Consider the following 17,872-nt stretch of genomic DNA (forward strand, 5'->3'; position numbering starts at 1 on the left):
ATTGATGTTTTTTTTTTTTTTTTTTTTTTTTTTTTTTTTTTTTCCCCGCGCAAAGGGGGGGTCTTTAAAAGGAAGTTTTTTATTTTACCAAAATTTTTTCCCTTTTTTATTCTTCCACACCAAAAATTTTACTGGACCGTAGACCCAATACAAGAGGCATGACAGCAACCCCACACAAACCAAGGTTCCATCCCGGAGCTATCCCCCTCGATTCCGATTCTTGGAACGGTTACACCTAACAACAATCGTGACGCTTCTTCATCTCACGCATTATTAAAATAGTAGCCACATAGTAACTAAGGTTCCAACACAATCGCGAGAATGCCAGTCTTCCATATTGGTAAGTTGACTTTTACTAGAATTGAGAGACTTGTCCCTCGGCAGCATTTCTACACCCCACTCCAATCGGGCAGTTAAACAACCCAAGAAAACCTAATCACCCAGTCTTTGTTTAGTGCTCTTCAAGCTAAAAGAAGGCGTTACGCCCGCTCAAATAGACGAATTCAAACAGGCATGCAAGGCTATGGTGGGCCAGGTTCCAGGTGGGTACAGTTTCCGCTAACTATCGAACAAAGCAGTCTTCATGTATGGGCTTAATGTTAAAAAGTGAGAGAAATCAATCTAAGCCTATTGATTTACAGGACTTCGCGAAATGCACAACAATGCGCCCCTGGCCATCACGGCATCGCGTGCAAAAGGGTACGATATGGGCTTGCTAGCGATTTTGGAGAAGCCGGATGATGTCCAGGTGTATGCGGCGCATCCAGCGCATCAGGTGTATGTCGACCAATACGACCTTTTATACCCTCCAGCTTTGGTTTTTTTTTTTTTTTTTTTAATTATTATTATTATTATTATTTTATTTCCCCCTACTACTAGTTTCCGTTTTGCCTAACCTGTTTATGTAATTTGTAGGGTGCAAAAGATACGAGAGGAGATATGTGAAGACTCCCTGGCGTATGATATGGAGTTTTAGTCATGGAAGAGGAGGAGTGTGTTTTCTGTTGTTTAAGGGCCTACGAAATTTAGTAACAACCGGAAAATGAATGATGAATAGTTACCTAGAAATTTCTAATGAATTATTTGTGAAATTAAGATGAGAGACCTTCTGTAGACATGTGGAACTACTAGTTATAACGGCTGCGATTGGAGAATATGCCCCCAAGGCTTGCTGGCAGGTACGAGAGACGGGGTGAGGGGATCCAGAAGCAATAAAGCCACCTGCTGCAGCAGATTGGAATACCTATCTAATTAACAAAAATTCCTTATTCTTTTGCTCTATCAACTTGAAATAATCCCGTATGTACCGTCGACTCGCGTAGACTCTTGCCCTTTCAAATGAGTGGAAGAAAGGACATATTGGACATCAGACATATCATGGCCATGATGATAGTGTTATCTTTCAATCCGTTGTGGTCAAGCCAGGGCCTTCAGAGAACACATCCAAGTTAGTTATGTGCATATAAACTTGAATATTTAACAGAACGATACTGACTAATGAATGTGAACCCGCAACCGATCATATTTTGGATTAATAGCATGAGAACCAGACTATCGGGGGCGATATGCGGATAGCAGTATACATCATATGTAATTGCAACTGCGCCGCCGCTTCCGCTTCCAATCCCAAATGCCACAAAGTCCATTACAAATCATACTGGAAGGAACCACATAACCCCATTGAATACCCCTAGACATGCATGAGGAGCCTACCGGTATTGATGAGCGCAGGAACAAGCATAGTCCAAAACATGAATTCAGGTTCTAGAATTCCCTTGTTGCTTCTGGAGAGGAAAAAATGCACCTGTCAGACGCATAGCCACCCCATAACATGCCTAGGACTCCACCAACGAAGGAGGAGAAGTTGGTGTTGCCAACGTTGCTCATGTTGAAGTTGTACGGGGACCCACTGAAAATTTCAGACTGTCACGTAGATCAAAGATAACCGCATAATTTGTACGCCGCACATGAAACCCGCCCAAATGACTGTTGGGTACGTGACAAGCATGGACGGGGTGATAGCAATGCGCCATGGAGGTTGTGGGTCACTCTGAGAGGTGTTATACAGCGTCATTCGCTGCCAGTATGTTTTCTGTGCAAGTGGAGTTGAAGACTTGCAGATGCTACCACTTTATCCGAATGGCTCGAGGATATTCGTTTTCCCGTCTTCTCAACTGCATCTTTGTAAGATGGGATATCGTGGCTGTGTTTCCAGAAATCACAGAAGATGTAGGTGGTCTGAGAAATACAGATTCTTCCATTGTCAAGAGTTGGATGACCAGAAGAACACCGAAGAAATGATCAGGTAGTTGTAACACCATCGCCAGCCTTAAGAATCAGCGATACATCCCGCAGTGATGGGACCAAGGTATAGCTCAGCATATATCGTGAATACATATAAGCTCAATCTGGTGCCTTTCTCATGTGCAAAGAATATGTCAGTCGTCATGATTTGAACCAGAGAGTCCACTGGAGCGGCACCAAACACTGTAAGGACATTTACAACCCAGAGCATCTAGACATTGCCTGAAGGTTCCTAACACGTAGCCTAAAAGATTTAGAAGATGTCCAAAGAAGATGTCCAACAAGATAGACCGGTCATCGGCCAATCTTCATGGTTATGAGCTGCAAAATGACACAGCCTAACCCAAGGAAAAGAAAACAAAACGCCGAAGCAATGCTCAATTAAAAATACGTTGTCTTCAGATCAATAGTGAATTGGGTCTATCGCCTATCAGTTAACCCAATTTACAGATGCTGCAGCCAGAAACCCCCAGATCCAAAGAATCCAAAAGTGATCCTCGTTGCGGAGCTTGCTCCATTTGAGTGAATCACTCCGGTCGTTTGAAGGTTGAGGCACCAAGACGATTTCGGAATTTCTACCATTTTCATTTATTTACGTTCATTGTCCCTTCCGCTAAACACATTGGCCTGCGTCAGCCTCTATTTAACTTCATATGAATCAGGTTGAAGAGATAATAGATAACCTATAATCGACAACGTGTATTGTCCCGGGGACCTTTTTTACGTCTTCAATCGCTTCGAATTCCATGGTTTTGGCGGTGCTGGTTCGGCGCTGATGATAGGTATGCTTTTGGAGAGGACGCGCCAATTGTACAGTTCAATTGTAGATATTCACAAATGCAAGCGTCCTATGTATCCCATGCCATGGAACACTCTACCAAAATTTGCAATTCCTAACCCTATATGCCGAGGGAAGGATGACCACAAAAGGCAAGGAGTCAGAAGGAGCCAGCTTCATTAATCACGGATCATGATACCCGAGTTGAAGCCGTAGAGGAGTAATTGGGCAAAGCCGCCGAAGCAGGGAAAGGATTGTTGCATATTAACCTGCTCGATTCAAGGGTTGGTAGTGATTCGCGCAGAGATATCAATATTTAGATCCATTCCTCTACAGCTGAAGAAGCAGAGTCGAAAAGATGTCACGTCAAGCCCGGCTCCAATTAGCACATTTCCCTCGCTTGACTTGGTGCGACAGAACAGCTTCATAGCCGAAGAACTCCCCGTTGGGCTTGTTGGAAGCCTGCTCACCATTTATGGGAGAGATGGGGAGATTTCCATAGAGTTCTCCACTCTGTGGTTGCATAAGGGGGTCATCTGTTGTCACTAACTCACCTTATCACAAATAGAGTGAGTGTGAGATAGTTAAAGATACTTAAACAAACCCCGATGCTTTATTCGATAACTAACTACGCAGCACTTGAAACATTGTGAGACGAACAGACTGAGTGTTGAATGCGGAGGCGGGGATTGGTTAGAGGGACATTCGATGGGTCCACTCAACCCCAGTTTATCAAAGGATACACGCGAGCGCCTTTATGCGCACCGTATTAATGTCTGAGGCACACGACGCGCCAGATCCAGCCGAAAATATAAAATTGCTCAACAACCAGAGATTTCACCACAAGGCAAGAAAATATCCACGGATGTTTGGATCTTCATTGTGACAAGATTCGGTGACTCGACAGTTGCGAATGTTCCGTCATAGCTGAGTTCACATCAGCATATCACAACAAGCATGCAATTCATATGGGATCAATGAGCAATCCGAAAAAAATAAAATAATAAAAAAATAAAAAATAGTCGACGGCTCTTATTTTAACTATCCCTGGAAGACCGGCTTTTTTCAGGTAACAATGGTTGAAGGGAAACCCCTCCATTGCGTGGTCGACCCAGGCGCAGCAGAAATGTCTCTTAGGTTCAACTCGCCAAACCATCGAACAAAACAAAGAAAGCAAATGGATCCAGAATCGAAATTCGGGATGTTGACTTGGCATTCGGATAACGAACGTATCTTTGGTCATTTCTGCTAATACTGCAGGCCAATCCAGCAGCCAGAATTAGCTGAAAGCGCTCCCCGAATCCGTTTCCAGAAACCGGGGGCCGCATTGATCTGCAGCTTATCTCGATCTTCACAGCTTCTTCCGGACTAGGAGAGGAAGTCAAACCGATTGACGGGAAACCCTGGAATTGGCAGACTGAATTCTATTATTGTCGCCCTTAACTTCATTATTAAATCTTGGCAAAGACGCTGGCCTTTTCACCTAGATGAGCGGCATGGAGACAGAGCACACTGCTGAGTGCATGCTTGCATTGACAGCGGATTCTGCATTATCCCATGCATCCCGAAGTCGCAACTCACAATACGCGCAGGGATTGGTCAACCAAATGTTTCGAAAGGCAGGGCAAGCAGGCTGAAGTGCCGCTAAATTCTAGCTAATGACGAGCTAACCCGGGAAGGTCATCACATCACTTCTTTGGGCTCGGGTTTTTGTCATTTTGCAGAGGGGGCCAGAACGAACACTCTCTCGCCAACGGATGCCCAGGAACTTGGCCTTTTCATATTTTATGGCCGTTACTTTACTTTTTTTGACATATCGGGGGTTAACTTCAGTCTCCGGGACACAGCACACAAACTGAAAACAGGATGTGTTGCTGGTAACGACAGGAGACTATAAAGGCTGCCACCGTCTACCCCATCTCACGACCGTTAATTAACTATCAATCTTATCTATCATGAGAGGAGGATAGCCAACTTGATGAAGCGATCGATCGGTCCCGAACTAGCTGTCATCGAAGCTTCTCGCTGCACGGATCGCCGATAAGACCCAACGACTATTTTCAGCTGCTACAAAGAATCCTCACCTATTGCAAGATCCCAGAATTGATCAACTATAAACCCGTTTTTGAGCGGCCATTGGTGACCATCAGCACTGCCCAAAAATCATTATTTTCGAAATCTCCAACTGTGTTGATGACTTGGGACGATGATCAGGTCGGTTCCCACGTCCGCTGACCTTTTTCCGTCATATTCTTCTCCTCAATCTGGCACCCCCGTAATTAAACATAATCATAAAACACCGAAATTTTCCCGAGTTCTCTTTTTCCTTGTCCAAGTTATTGATGAAAGGCTATCCCTTTCAACTATCCCTTTCAGACACTTACGTATATTATCCCCCCGGGTCCCGCTGCATTCCCCGCCTTCGAATTGTATATAAAATATGTCCTTACCAGCATCAATCCACAAGCTATGCTGCACATCTTGTCTCGAGTTGACTGACAATGCAAATAGCCAGCGTGAAATCTTGCGATGGCCTCCCTTCTTGCTGGGCTGGAAACTCCACTTCTCAAAGTCAGCCGGCCAGTGGCAGCATGCTCTAGGTGCCGCACAGCCAAAATAAAATGTGACGGCAAACTTCCTGCTTGCTCTGCCTGCGAACGTGCTGGTAAAGCCTCTACTTGCCCCGGAGCAACCGATGAATTTGCCAAGGGAAAGGAACGGAGCTATGTGGCCGCTCTCGAAGGCCAGTGTGAACGGCTAGAGAAAGAAATTGCGGAAGCGAAACGTCGTCGACAGAAATCTATCTTAGAAGGGGCTCCATTGATGGACAGGAGCGGCAACGCGATGCAGGTAATCTCTCAAAGTAGGAAAAAAGCTCATCTCAAAGAGGCTTCCGATATTGATGATCTGGTAGGGGATTTTGGCTTTCTGTAAGTTGTTAGATTGGCGCACATTCATTCCTTGATTTCTAAAGCTGATATTGATTCCAGATCTGTCAACGCAACTTCGAGGGATTTTCATGGAATCACCTCTTCAACGTCTTTTGCAGGGCTCCTTTTAGCAGTAGCTGTGGCAAAGCCATTACAGAATACAGCTGAAAGCAGGGACCTCCCGCCACGTGCAGAATCTTCTACTGTTGTTCAATATTACCTCGACAATATCTATGTTCTAACCCCCTTTTTTATACAAACTAGCTTTTGGGCTTCATTTGATGTGGTATATCAGGAAGGGGGCCGGTTCGCCAAAAGCTTTGATCATTGGATTGTACATCTTGTTCTTGCTATCTCTCGGGCTTCAACATCGCATTCTCAATTGGCGAGACACCACGTTTCGATAGCACTAAGATATGCTGAAGACGTTCTTCATCCTGGAGTGATTGTTGGCATTCAAGCCATCTTATTGCTAGCACAATATTCAATGCTTGATCCTGAGCATTTCAGACCTTGGTACTTGGTCGGGAGTGCCGCCAGAGTGGTATCTGATCTTGGGATCCACCAAGAGCAACTCTCAGAAACAAACATTGATGAATGTTTGGTAGACCTTCGGCGCAGGGTGTTTCATTGCGTCCATTCTTTGGATAGGTAAGCGGGCGGCCAATCTATATACTTTTTAAAATATTAATTTTCTCCAGATATTTAAGTATCGCAATTGGAAGAGCATGCTCGTTCTCGGATGACTCGGCAAATGTTCCTCTTCCAGAACTTCCACCACAATCGGGTGAACGAATACCTAACTTGAACACTCCTCTATTTGCAAATAGAATCGAGCCAGCCATTCACCTGTTCAAAATCCGTAGTATCCAATCAAAAGCATATCACACGGTGTTTTTTAGTGGCCGGGATCCCGCCCTGGACCGTTCCTTGTATATATGGGAGCTCTGCGCAGAAGCTCAAAGCTGGTTCAGTGCAATACCTAAAACGGTGCAAACCCATCTCATGATATTTTATCATTTGGAGCTTCTCTACACCTTTGTTATCCTTCTCTCCCCATCAACTCACAACCCGCTCGTAAGCACACTGCATCGCGTCCTATTATTCGAATACACCATCAAATTCATCACACAAATGCACCAAATAGTCAACGCCGTCAAATGGCCACTGGCTCTCTCCTACGTCGATATTCAACGAGTGTCGACGGTCGCGAGCAAATTTCTAGACGCCACCAACCAGGCCTATGACGAAATACTTTTTGGCACTTTTCCTGAACCACCCATATCCATGTCTCTGGGAGCACACCATCCTCCGTATATACGTCCAGCAGATCGAACCGATTCCGTTGGCCGGGCGCTGAGATGCCTATTTGAAATCCGATCTATTTTGGAATATGCCCATTCCCGCTGGAATGTGCGGACATTGTTGGACGAATTCCAGACATCTTCCGGGTGTCTGGAAAAGAGGCTATTACAGAGCCAAGCTCAGGATCACCGACCACTTTTGAATCTAGTTCCGCCTGCTTCTCCTATCTTTCCCAACCAAGCGTATCCCATGTACCCAATTCCACCAACATATATGCTGCAGCAGCGACAGGATCTACCTCCTCCCCCCTCTAATTTGCATATACAAAATGGCCATCAGAGATACTGATGTTGCATATCAAAGATTTTCGGAAGGGGATTATGGATTATCATTTCTTATGTTATCTGATTAGACGAAGTCGAGTTGCGAAATGCTGCATCGGAAATAAAACGTGCATTGTTATGTGGACCCACAGCAACCCCATGAATGAAGGAGAGGTTAAGGAGCAACTCACATTAACTGTCGCAGGAGGTATTTGTATCTTCGTACTTTCCAAATCCAAACCACCATTTACTTTACATTGGTGTTTTGAAGGATATTCTCTCTCCGCTTGGGTATCTACCAGAGATTTCCGATCTTAGTAGCCCTTCCCCAGCCTCCATATCAATACCAACTTTTGAATATCTATACTTGCTCTTCTTCCACCACTTTTTCATTTTCTAATTCACGTTCAAATCATGGAATGGTTCAGTGCTAAGAGTAGATGGCGAAATCATATTGCTAAGGTTATGTACGCATATGAGATAAACCCTCAAATGAGAAACTATTTCTATTGTCATCCTGTGTTAAGTACTTCCTTTATTACCGTAAACGAAGAAGACCTCACAAGGAAGGTAAACGCGATTGATTCTTTGTAGAATAACCAACTTGCTTTCCTAGAAGTCCTTCTGCTCCTCAATGTAATTCATGTATCATAAAATGATATTCAAATATCATCCCCAAATTCGAGGGCACTTGATGCTAGCTGACTGACAGAAGAAAAGGGCAGATAGAGGGCAGATAAGCAAAAGAATTTCCACTCGAGGAAACCCCAAACACAACTCAAATGTAAGTTGAGCTGTTAAACAGTATCCCCATAGGGAGTGGGAAGAGACCTAGGGAAACAAAAACCTAGAGTGAATCATAGCTATTTCCCTTAAGAGATAAAGAAAATTATTGAAACATCAGCATCACCATCGCTGCCAGAAGAAGCTGGTATCGTAAGTTAGACTCACTTCGAGTGCTCAGTCAACTTTCGCAAAATCACTGGACGTATAAATTTTGAAATTCTCCCAATGAAAAAGAACGTGAAGATCTCCTAGCTCCAGATTTTGCACAAGAGATAGGAGACGATCTAACGAGAACCCAAACTACCACTGCTAGAACGTTGGGGACTGCGAGGTTCATTACCGCTCACACTACGTCTTGTGAGTCTCCTCCTTCCTCCTTAAGAATAAGATGGTAAAGCTCGCCATTCAATGCGTTGGGCTAATGGTTCGTTGAGCCGACAAACCTGGCGACATTTACCATTTTTCCAAGTCGATTCAAACAACGTTGTCCATGAATATTGTTGGAACGGTTTAGTGCTGGTGTCGACGACCGATAGGTGTATATTAGAATGAGAGAACTGCACAAAGTTGGGGTTATAAAATGTTATATGTACCTTCGCTGTGTCTCAATCGACTTTTCCTTCCAATGCAACCAGGAAGTGAAGGGTCAAGTCAAGCTTGGGTAGCCTGTGTGGGCTGCCTGGTAGACGCTAGCGATTGTCAATGAAATACGACTTAAGCTCATCTCCATCGAGAAACTCTGGGGTTTTCACGTTGGTCCATTCCGATTAAGAATCGCTTGCTCGAGCAGCTGCTTTGAATGCGCAGAACTCGTGAAAGAACTCGATTAAAGTGCAGCTTACTCCAACCTTCGTAAACACAAATGTGACTAGACTTATTGAAAGCAGAATGCACAGCATCAACAGTATTCCCAAGTGTCAAAATCTTCTCTGTGCGACAATCCTCAAACCCAGCTAATTTTGCCGTTTTGCAAAGTGATCGAACTGCCACATGGTTTCGAACTGTTCTGCGGTCAGCGCATAGTTACTATAACGGGTGTAATAGGTAGTCAAGGACTGATATGGTAGATTTTCGATGGACTTGGGAGAGGATTCTTGTCGATTGCCAATACCAACACGATACTCATGAATGGGGTCGCCACCCTGATTTGCGGGCAAGGGACCTGGGATGTAAATTTGCTTGGACGACAAAACAGCATGGGAGAGAGGACGAGAAACTGTAATAATAACTTCACGTTCTTCAGCGTCCGAGCGGGGCCCGACAAGATGGTGGAGGTTTGATGACTCGAATGCATTCTTGAATTTTAGCTGCCATGGAATTATAACGCAATAACTAAAAACTTGGAGGTTGAGGCTCTATTGGGTATAAAGGTAAATGGGACGAAGAAGGTAGGAAATGTGATGAAGGGAGATGGAAAGGGGGGGTATGAAATAGATGAGAGAACACAGGTACTGGGTGAACAAAGCAGACAAGAACACAAAATTTATCTCCAAAGAAAGAATCAAGACAAAGAAACTGTGACATAATGTGGTTCAACACCGAGATATGAAACGAGCGTTGAGACCCATAAATATAGTCAAAACATGGAGATGTGACGAGGTGAGATCTCTCACAGCAGTCTGAAAAGCTTATTCTCACTATTCCCCTCAACGTTGGCGGTATAGGAGCAGATATAGAGAAAAACAGCAAGCCTTTCTCGTCTCCTTCCCCAGGAGAACAGAACGATGAGATGGTGGAATGTGCTTGCCGGGGATTATCGACAAGGGAAATTCTCCGGGAGCAGAAACAACAAACAACTCGAAATGGGGGGGGGGAGGGGGAAAAAAGACGTGTTAAGTAATAACAAAGTGGATAAGAATATGAAGAGGTTGCACACACACACACACACATAGAGGATCCCTTACTCTGTGCTCATCCGTTGGTATGTATTAAAATTGGATATTGATTCCCTATAGTTATAGTTTTGGACACGGGCTTCCGATTCCGCCATAATTGCCTCTTCCCTTTGAGCGATGCTACATTCTTGGAGCCGATCCTCGGTATGGATGGTGTGGGGAATTGCGATGACCGCCCTTCTAGGGCGGGGGGTTTGTTTGATTCCTCGCTCAGTCTTAACACAACGACATCGAGAACACCAGTACATTTCACCACATGTTGAAATGCAGGGACAACAATTGGATACGATAGCTGAACATGAACGCATTAATCCAGAATACGCTGTGCTGTTTGCCCCTCCGGAATCAATAGAGGATCGAGCTGGGGGTGTCGAGTCAACTGCCGCAACTGATAAGTTAATAAACCCGGGAATTCCATCTCGCAATGGCATACGACGCGTACTTGGTGATCTAGAAACATGCGCCGAAGATCTCCTGATCTTCGTCTCGAGTTCGGACTCAGAACAGCGTGTTCTGATTTCCAGGTCGAAGTTACGGTCATGCAGAGAGGCAATATTTTCGATTATCCGATGGTTCGAAACGCAACGCAAAGATATACGCATCTCGCACGGAAAGAATCCTTATTCACCGAACAGCAATCTGGAAGATGGCTCTCCAGCAGGAACACCGGATAACGGGGTAGGTCCCCGCAACAAACGAGCGGCAATCGGCATTTCAGAGCAGCAGCAACTCTGTGAGGCAAACGTTTGCCGCTCCGTCAAATCCTCACAAGCATGTGCCAAAGCCAGAAGCATGACAAGGGAAGAGATAAAACTATGCAGCATGTGTAGACCACGAAACGAGGGACTCATCAGAAAACACTGTGCGAAACAACACCAACCGCAACAGAATGTCCTCTACATTCTTCTGGCATTACTCGCTGCGCTATCTGGAGCTGCAGGAGTATTTGTGCTTATTCGCAAAGCAAAAGGGCAGCGGAGCGAACTTAGACCAGGTCCCTGTCCCTCATTCAACAGCCAACAGGGAATTCTGAGACAGGGCGTCATCACGGGTATCCAAAGATCAAGAAGCTTAATTGGTATGCCTGACGTGGAAAAGAACCCTGGGATAGGAAGTAACAGACCCCAACTACAAACCCGGTCATTACATGGCTCCCAGAGGGGTATAACAGATGCTGAAATGCAAATGTACAATCATGAAGGCCAGGGTTCTCGCCAGTTAGCCCATAGCGATTCGTTGAAACTTCGAGGAGGGACAGGGAAGAAAAGACCAACAACACCAACCGCTTGTATCCAGACACAGACGCTTCATAGTTTTTGAGGCGGTTCATGCTAGCCTAGTGCTAAAAGATTGGGAGATCTGTGCCCACTTCTATTCTTCTGAAATGCTGATGGAACAAGAAGATGTCGCAGGTGTGGTCATTTTGAATATGCATATGCAGCAATCTCTGGTGAGAGATTGGGGTAATGGGGTTGTGCCCCATGGCTTTCTTTGGTGGGGTAATATTCTGGAGTTGGGGTAAATTAACTAGTTATAGCAACGGTTTTTGTATTCTTAGCTCATGATGGGACTTATCCCCTCATGATGAATTAGTTGAGCTGTTGATGTGGTATCAAACACTGAGTTAGAAGAATTGTCATTTGAGCGTTCAGGTGCTAGTTAATTCGACATGATGCACCAGTTAGCCTCAATGCACTTCCTCGGGTAGTGATCATCTCAAGCAAGGAAGCAATCAATTCGAAATATTTCAAAAGACTAGATTTTAACTTGAACTATTTGCACTTAGTAGTAAAGTTAAGTTTAACATTAAAAATAGTATAAAATTAAGTATAGTTATATATAATTTTATAGAAAATAAATAAATAAATAAATAATAATTTATATAAACTCATATAAATATAATATAATATAAAAGATGTTTTATTATTTTATATTTTATATTTTGTATTTATAACATTCTCATGCGTTGAAGTTTATTAGTTAAAAATCAAAGTAGATTAATTTTAATAAACTACTTGTTTAAATACTAATTAAAAATTATAACTAGTTATAACTAAGTTAAAATAAAAAAAATGTATTATATAAGCATGTAGCACGTTGAAATTCGACCTTTTTCTAAAACTTTAATAGCTAATACAGTTCTATCTTCCTATAGCAGGCTTGACTGCATATTGTTGTCGACATATTGACAAAGAGGTTGATAAACGCGTCGCGTGTGGAGAAGTGAACCAGAAGGTGGCGGATCACGGTTAGTTAGTAAGCTCCACTAAGTTAGCTCCTTGTTGCGAACCACTAGTTACCATCTTAAATACAGGGATGCACTCCGCTGAGACTCATCTACCATGGAACCGATTTCGAAGCTGCACAATCCCTGACGAGTTGTTACTATTCAATCTCACTGTCGAATTAAACACACACACACACACAAGGGAAGAAGGAAAAAAAAAAAAAAAAGGATAACTCAACAGGAAATTTAACAGGTCATATACAACAAGAAGATAAAACAATGCCACCCACGGCGATAACCCAGCTTGTCCCAAGGACGTCCTAAGAAAAATCCATCGAAATATAATAGCATTTTAGAAACCATCCTCTTCTCCTCTCCCAAACCCCATCCCATCCATTTGAACATCTACAAATCCTTCGTCCTCTCATCACTCTCTCTTATCCACCTATTCACGCTCTCCCGATCCCTCACACGGAATCCAACCTTAAACAGCTTCGGATCCAACGTCAGCGACGTCTTGGTCGCATTGCACTCCAGCGCATCCAGAATCGGATGGTCCTCCGGGTTCTTGGCGGAAACCATGCGGAAAGCTGAAATTAATCGAATGAATGCGGTGTACAGTTCACGGTTGGCTAGATGAGAGCCTGCGCACATGCGCGAACCGGCACCGTAGGCGTAATGGGGGGTTCCAGTGCCGTCGCCGGTGTTGAGGTAGCGTTCCGGCTCGAAGAGGTGGGGGTTCTTGAAGTGAGTGTCGTCGTAGTCGGCGGCGTAGGCGTTCTGGGGTTAAGGGGTATTCGGTCAGTTATATCCAGGGAAATGGATTGGGGTTTGGGGTGAGGGGTGAGCATGTGCGTACCATGAAGAATGTAGTGCCTGCTGGAATGATTGCGTCTTTGTATGGGATATCTTTGATGCTGACACGGGGCAAACAGATGGGGATGACTGTGTAGAAGCGGAGGATTTCCTTGACTAGAGCGGTGATGTAAGGGACCTTTTCTTCGACCAGGCATTTTTCCCAGGCGTCTCCGTCTGGGTATACTCTCATGATTTCGTTGTAGGCCCGAGTTTGTATTTCTTGGCCGTGGTCGGAAGCGAGATAAGCAATGCCCATGATCAGATTTCCGGGGACGGTGTCGAGACCGGCAGATACCATAGTCAGGCAGATGGATCTGATTTCGGCTACGGAAGTAATTACGTGTTAGAAAACGTTCGAGATACAAATTTACAGGATAGGATACAATTGCTGTGAATGGTTCACTGACCTTCATTTAGCTTCGCCTCTGGATCCTTCAGAATATTACCAGTAATACATGGCTTGTCCGTGCCATTCTTTATTCTCTCTCTGAGCATATCTAACAAGAGAGACAGATATTTATCTCTTCGTGATCGGAATTCCTTTGCCTGCGCGTTACGACTTGGCCACAGTCTAAGCAGGGGAACATAGTCCTGCCAGTTGTTGCTCGTGCTCCTGAAATTACTGACAATGCGCTCAACATGGCAGATCTCCTTGAGCAGCTCGTTGTCAATGCTTCCATCAATGCGGATTCCGTAGTTCAACGTCAAGCTCGTGTTCAGCGCAAAGCGCTGGAAGTATGCGTTGGGATCAATATCTACCGTTCCATCCTTGCTGTCATTTAGAAGTTCTTTGATGCTGACGTTAGATTCCAGATCAATGATAGGCATGTATGATTGTACAGCAGGACGATTCAGTGCGGTAGCGGCAGCCTTCCGACGTCTTTTGCACGATTCATCCCATGGAGATGTACCGATGGTAAAACCTTGGGAGCTAGATACGACGGTGTGGAAGGTATGCAATGTTGGGCGGGAGATGAGCGCGGATTGGTGGGTTATCCAGAAATACTTGACGGAATCAAAGGTATTGGCAAAGACGATTCTCTGAAGCAATGGTAATTTCATATCAATATCTGTAGGTAGGATTTTTACCGCCACTACACACGGGATGAACAGCGCACCTTGTTTCCCAGTCGAACTTGAAACACCTCTCCATATGTCTTTACCCATTCTGCTGCTCTTTTGGCATGCTCGTCACCCAGTTGGATGAGATTCCCAAATATAGGAATGCCTGGGACTTCAGTCAGGTTCTTTATCTTGGAAATATCTGTTTGGTTCAGATATCTGAGCAGGAAAAGGCCGACCGCAATTACGGCTAATGCAACGGTTTGGAGCCCCATATTGATGTTGGTTCGGTTGGAGGTATACAGATCAGACGGGATGCTAACAACGCGAACAGTATTAAATGGTAGAACGGACGCCTTGAAACATTTGAATACAAGGCTGAAGGGCTCTGTTTGAACCGTCGTGCGCTAAGCCAAGGGACACCCCAAAGGAGGACAACCGTCTTCTAGTGCAAAACCATCATGGGGTCGCAGCGCAAAGTATATATATATATACACACGAACAAAACAACCCAGCACACACCACTTCGGCGGTCTCTGAACTCTCTGCAGGTCAGTCACATCGCCGTTCTTCCGTGTTTCAAAAGTCGCTTGCTGTGACTGGCTGGGATGGCCATCGCGCATTCAATTCCGCGCAACCAAGCTATCAAGCTATCCACAAACAGCTAGATTGGATCAACAGCCGAATATTAACCCAATGCTTACCGCCCAAAGGTTGCGGGGGGTATATCGGCTGGTGCTATTTTGCGGGGTAATTTCTGCCGTCACCCTGAAATTGTTGTGTTTGGAAGGGTTTGCCCCGCGCCCGGCTATATTCGGCTGGGAGAGGCTATTTCCGCGCTCGGACCAAGAGCGGAAACATCGCCTCTGTTCCTGGGTCAAATATCGGCCCGTATGCGATGGTTCGTATCGGCCATGGGCTGCTGCGGGCGTCTTGCCTCTAGCTCCAAATGTAAATAAATACACGAGTCATTATTGGAAGCCAGTTCTCCGGCCTTGCCCCCGTCCTCTGAGGAAACCGGGCAGCCGCGCCGTCTGGAAATTCACGTTGGATAGATTCTATTTATCCTGCACTGGTATTTCAACTACATCATTGATTATATTTTATGGTCCCAATGGGAATGGACCCTGCCCGTACGTAGCCTATGTCACCTGTGCATCTGGTTCAAAACCGTCTGTTAAACAAGTTGAAAATGGGACAAGCTGGGAAGAATTTCTTTAGTCTACCGGGTCCAAAAAACCAAAGAAGCACTAAACGTTATCCTTTGATGCTAACTTTTTAACATGTCAGCTGCCCTTATATTAGTAGATTGCACAAAAAGTATTTTTCTGGAAAACTATTAAATAAGAGTATACGTAGAGTACACTAACTTGGTGGGAATCCTAAGCATCAATTCTGATTTCATATATCTGAGCCCATACCACTGATATCTTCATCTAAAATTGAATACCTATTACAGATAATCCGACCTGCCATATCTGTGAGCTGCAGGTGCATCTCTTCCGAAGCTGACAAGAGCGGTCTCGCTGGGCAGAAAAAGTAGCAGTTCACACAGCTTGGACCTTCCGAATCATTGACAACGACTCTCTGCCCCTTGCACCTGCCTACACCCAGGTCGGAGCATAAGGCAGCAGAGGCAGGAGCGCCTTAAAGGCTAGGCGGGCCGACTGGCTTGCAGAAAGGGAGGGCAAACACTCCACGGGAAATAATCCAGATGACTTGCCAGATTCGGATACGTGGTAGAGCTTTTGCTAGATAAACATGGGGGAAAGGAGCGCTTTGTTCATCCCAGAAGCCAGCAGCTTCCTTTTGTGCAAACACACTTCCCATTCTTTCCTTCATTGAGAAAGTGTTCGTATAAATTCTCACCTTTACCCGTAATCTTTTCCCTTTCTCTTCTTTTTTTCTTCCCCCTTTCCTCGCCATTTTTCTTCACAAATAAATAGGTGCGTATCAAACTTCCCCAATCCCGCCCCCAAAAAGCCAATGAAGAACAGCCATGTTTACAATCTCGACGTTTGCTGGAGCTGTAGGTGTTTGCATCCTCTTCTTGGTGCTCCTCCAGCACCCCTTAATGATAGCCTGGCTCCAGCGACGATTTCCATGGCTGTAGCCGCAGATGGAATCCCCACCAAAAAGTAATGTCAGGGTCTTAACAACTGGAGGAGGCTATTCACTTTAAGAGATGGGTCATATAACCAACGTGAAGTTACGAACTCCAGGGTTGCGTGCCTCAAGTGAACCTTCTATTCAATGGTTGAGGTGGTGGCAATCCCTAAAGATCGCCGCCGGCTCCAGGAAGAGGTACCCTCCGTTTTGTTAGGCGCGGCTCACGTCGATCAGGGTGGAAGCATGTTTGGCGAGAGGTGGGCACCAGCAATGAGTCCGCACTTCTACGTAGTGCTGGTGACTAGTAACACTTTGTGGTGAAGCTACGACGGACTCAATATGTCGAATTCCGATCTCACTTTCCTACCAGTAAACGGGACAAAATCATCTGTCCTTTGTGAGATAGGGATAGACCGCGAGTGCTAGGCAATCGGCTACGACTGTAGATACACAGTGATATTGTGGTGGTTTTGCTTGAACAACTTGCTATTCCAAACGGCGAACTATAAAAGCACCCCCCACAGAAACCTTGTGCATTCTTTATCAGAATGGCAATTATGCAGTGGATACACTGTTTGATTTTTCCAAATATTATCTGCAGGTAGTGTTTCCCGTCCTAGGTTCCGAACTGTCGGAATTGAAAGAAGTTCGGCAAAAGGCAGTTTCCTGGACCTGCATTTGAGGTAAATTGACCTATCACAGTAGTTGCAACACAGTCTCCTTCTAATTACCTCAGATGAAATATAATCCGTCTCCTCTTCGGCTGAAAATTTCGCAAACCTGAAAAGTACAAAGGAAGTATCAACTGATATATGCGGGCACAAAAGTCGGGATGTGACCTGATTCGCAACGGAACGGCCGGCGATCAAATAGACGGTGTGTTATATACAAATCTTCATCTGCTCAAATATTTGCAACGACTCATGTAAAAAAACCTTTTGGCATGTTACTGAACTTGAGTCGATGAATCAAATTGACTTTGTCCCATAATGTTATGTTCACACCGGGACACAAACTCACGATACCACCTCCACGTCCAAGCTTACAGACCGTCTTCTCTGGTTTAGTTGGGATAGCAAAATTAGAAACAAATGGCTGATAGGATGCATCCTAAGACACATTGAACAGCAGCACCTTTGGTCGTCCTCCAGAAAGCGGAAAAAACCTTCCATCAGCTGGAGCACCACGTCATTTGCGTTAAACAAAAAACTAATTATTCGGCACTTGTAGGTGTCTAGCGGAGACCCACATTTGCTCAACGGGATGCACATTTTGGTAGAACTTTAGAACACACT

At 44.8% G+C, this 17,872-nt stretch overlaps 5 protein-coding genes across 5 annotated transcripts; 3 read left to right on the top strand and 2 right to left on the bottom strand.

Moving 5' to 3' along the window:
* Positions 1-321: 321 nt before the first annotated feature.
* PAAG_08659 (hypothetical protein) lies at positions 322-976 on the top strand (the record flags this gene model as incomplete). Its single annotated transcript, XM_002789356.1, has 4 exons — positions 322-340; positions 456-542; positions 642-777; positions 916-976. 4 exons carry the CDS (start codon positions 322-324, stop codon positions 974-976), a joined length of 303 nt encoding a protein of 100 aa, XP_002789402.1.
* Positions 977-5,611: 4,635 nt separating this feature from the next.
* On the top strand, positions 5,612-7,665 carry PAAG_08662 (fungal specific transcription factor domain-containing protein; the record flags this gene model as incomplete). The annotated part of the gene is made up of 3 exons (XM_002789359.1): positions 5,612-6,012; positions 6,073-6,663; positions 6,714-7,665. 3 exons carry the CDS (start codon positions 5,612-5,614, stop codon positions 7,663-7,665), a joined length of 1,944 nt encoding a protein of 647 aa, XP_002789405.1.
* A 1,714-nt stretch (positions 7,666-9,379) lies between these two features.
* PAAG_12615 (hypothetical protein) lies at positions 9,380-10,416 on the bottom strand (the record flags this gene model as incomplete). The annotated part of the gene is made up of 2 exons (XM_015848086.1): positions 9,380-9,758; positions 10,331-10,416. 2 exons carry the CDS (start codon positions 10,414-10,416, stop codon positions 9,380-9,382), a joined length of 465 nt encoding a protein of 154 aa, XP_015702304.1.
* Positions 10,417-10,489: 73 nt separating this feature from the next.
* Positions 10,490-11,641, top strand: PAAG_08663 (hypothetical protein; the record flags this gene model as incomplete). Its single annotated transcript, XM_015846579.1, has 1 exon — positions 10,490-11,641. One exon carries the CDS (start codon positions 10,490-10,492, stop codon positions 11,639-11,641), a length of 1,152 nt encoding a protein of 383 aa, XP_015701376.1.
* Positions 11,642-12,953: 1,312 nt separating this feature from the next.
* PAAG_08664 (phenylacetate 2-hydroxylase) lies at positions 12,954-14,743 on the bottom strand (the record flags this gene model as incomplete). Its single annotated transcript, XM_015846580.1, has 4 exons — positions 12,954-13,328; positions 13,408-13,730; positions 13,814-14,447; positions 14,525-14,743. The coding sequence occupies 4 exons, from the start codon at positions 14,741-14,743 to the stop codon at positions 12,954-12,956; spliced, it is 1,551 nt and encodes a 516-aa protein (XP_015701377.1).
* Positions 14,744-17,872: the final 3,129 nt, after the last annotated feature.

Source organism: Paracoccidioides lutzii (assembly GCF_000150705.2).
Source record: "Paracoccidioides lutzii Pb01 unplaced genomic scaffold supercont2.42, whole genome shotgun sequence".
Lineage (NCBI taxonomy): Eukaryota > Fungi > Ascomycota > Eurotiomycetes > Onygenales > Ajellomycetaceae > Paracoccidioides > Paracoccidioides lutzii.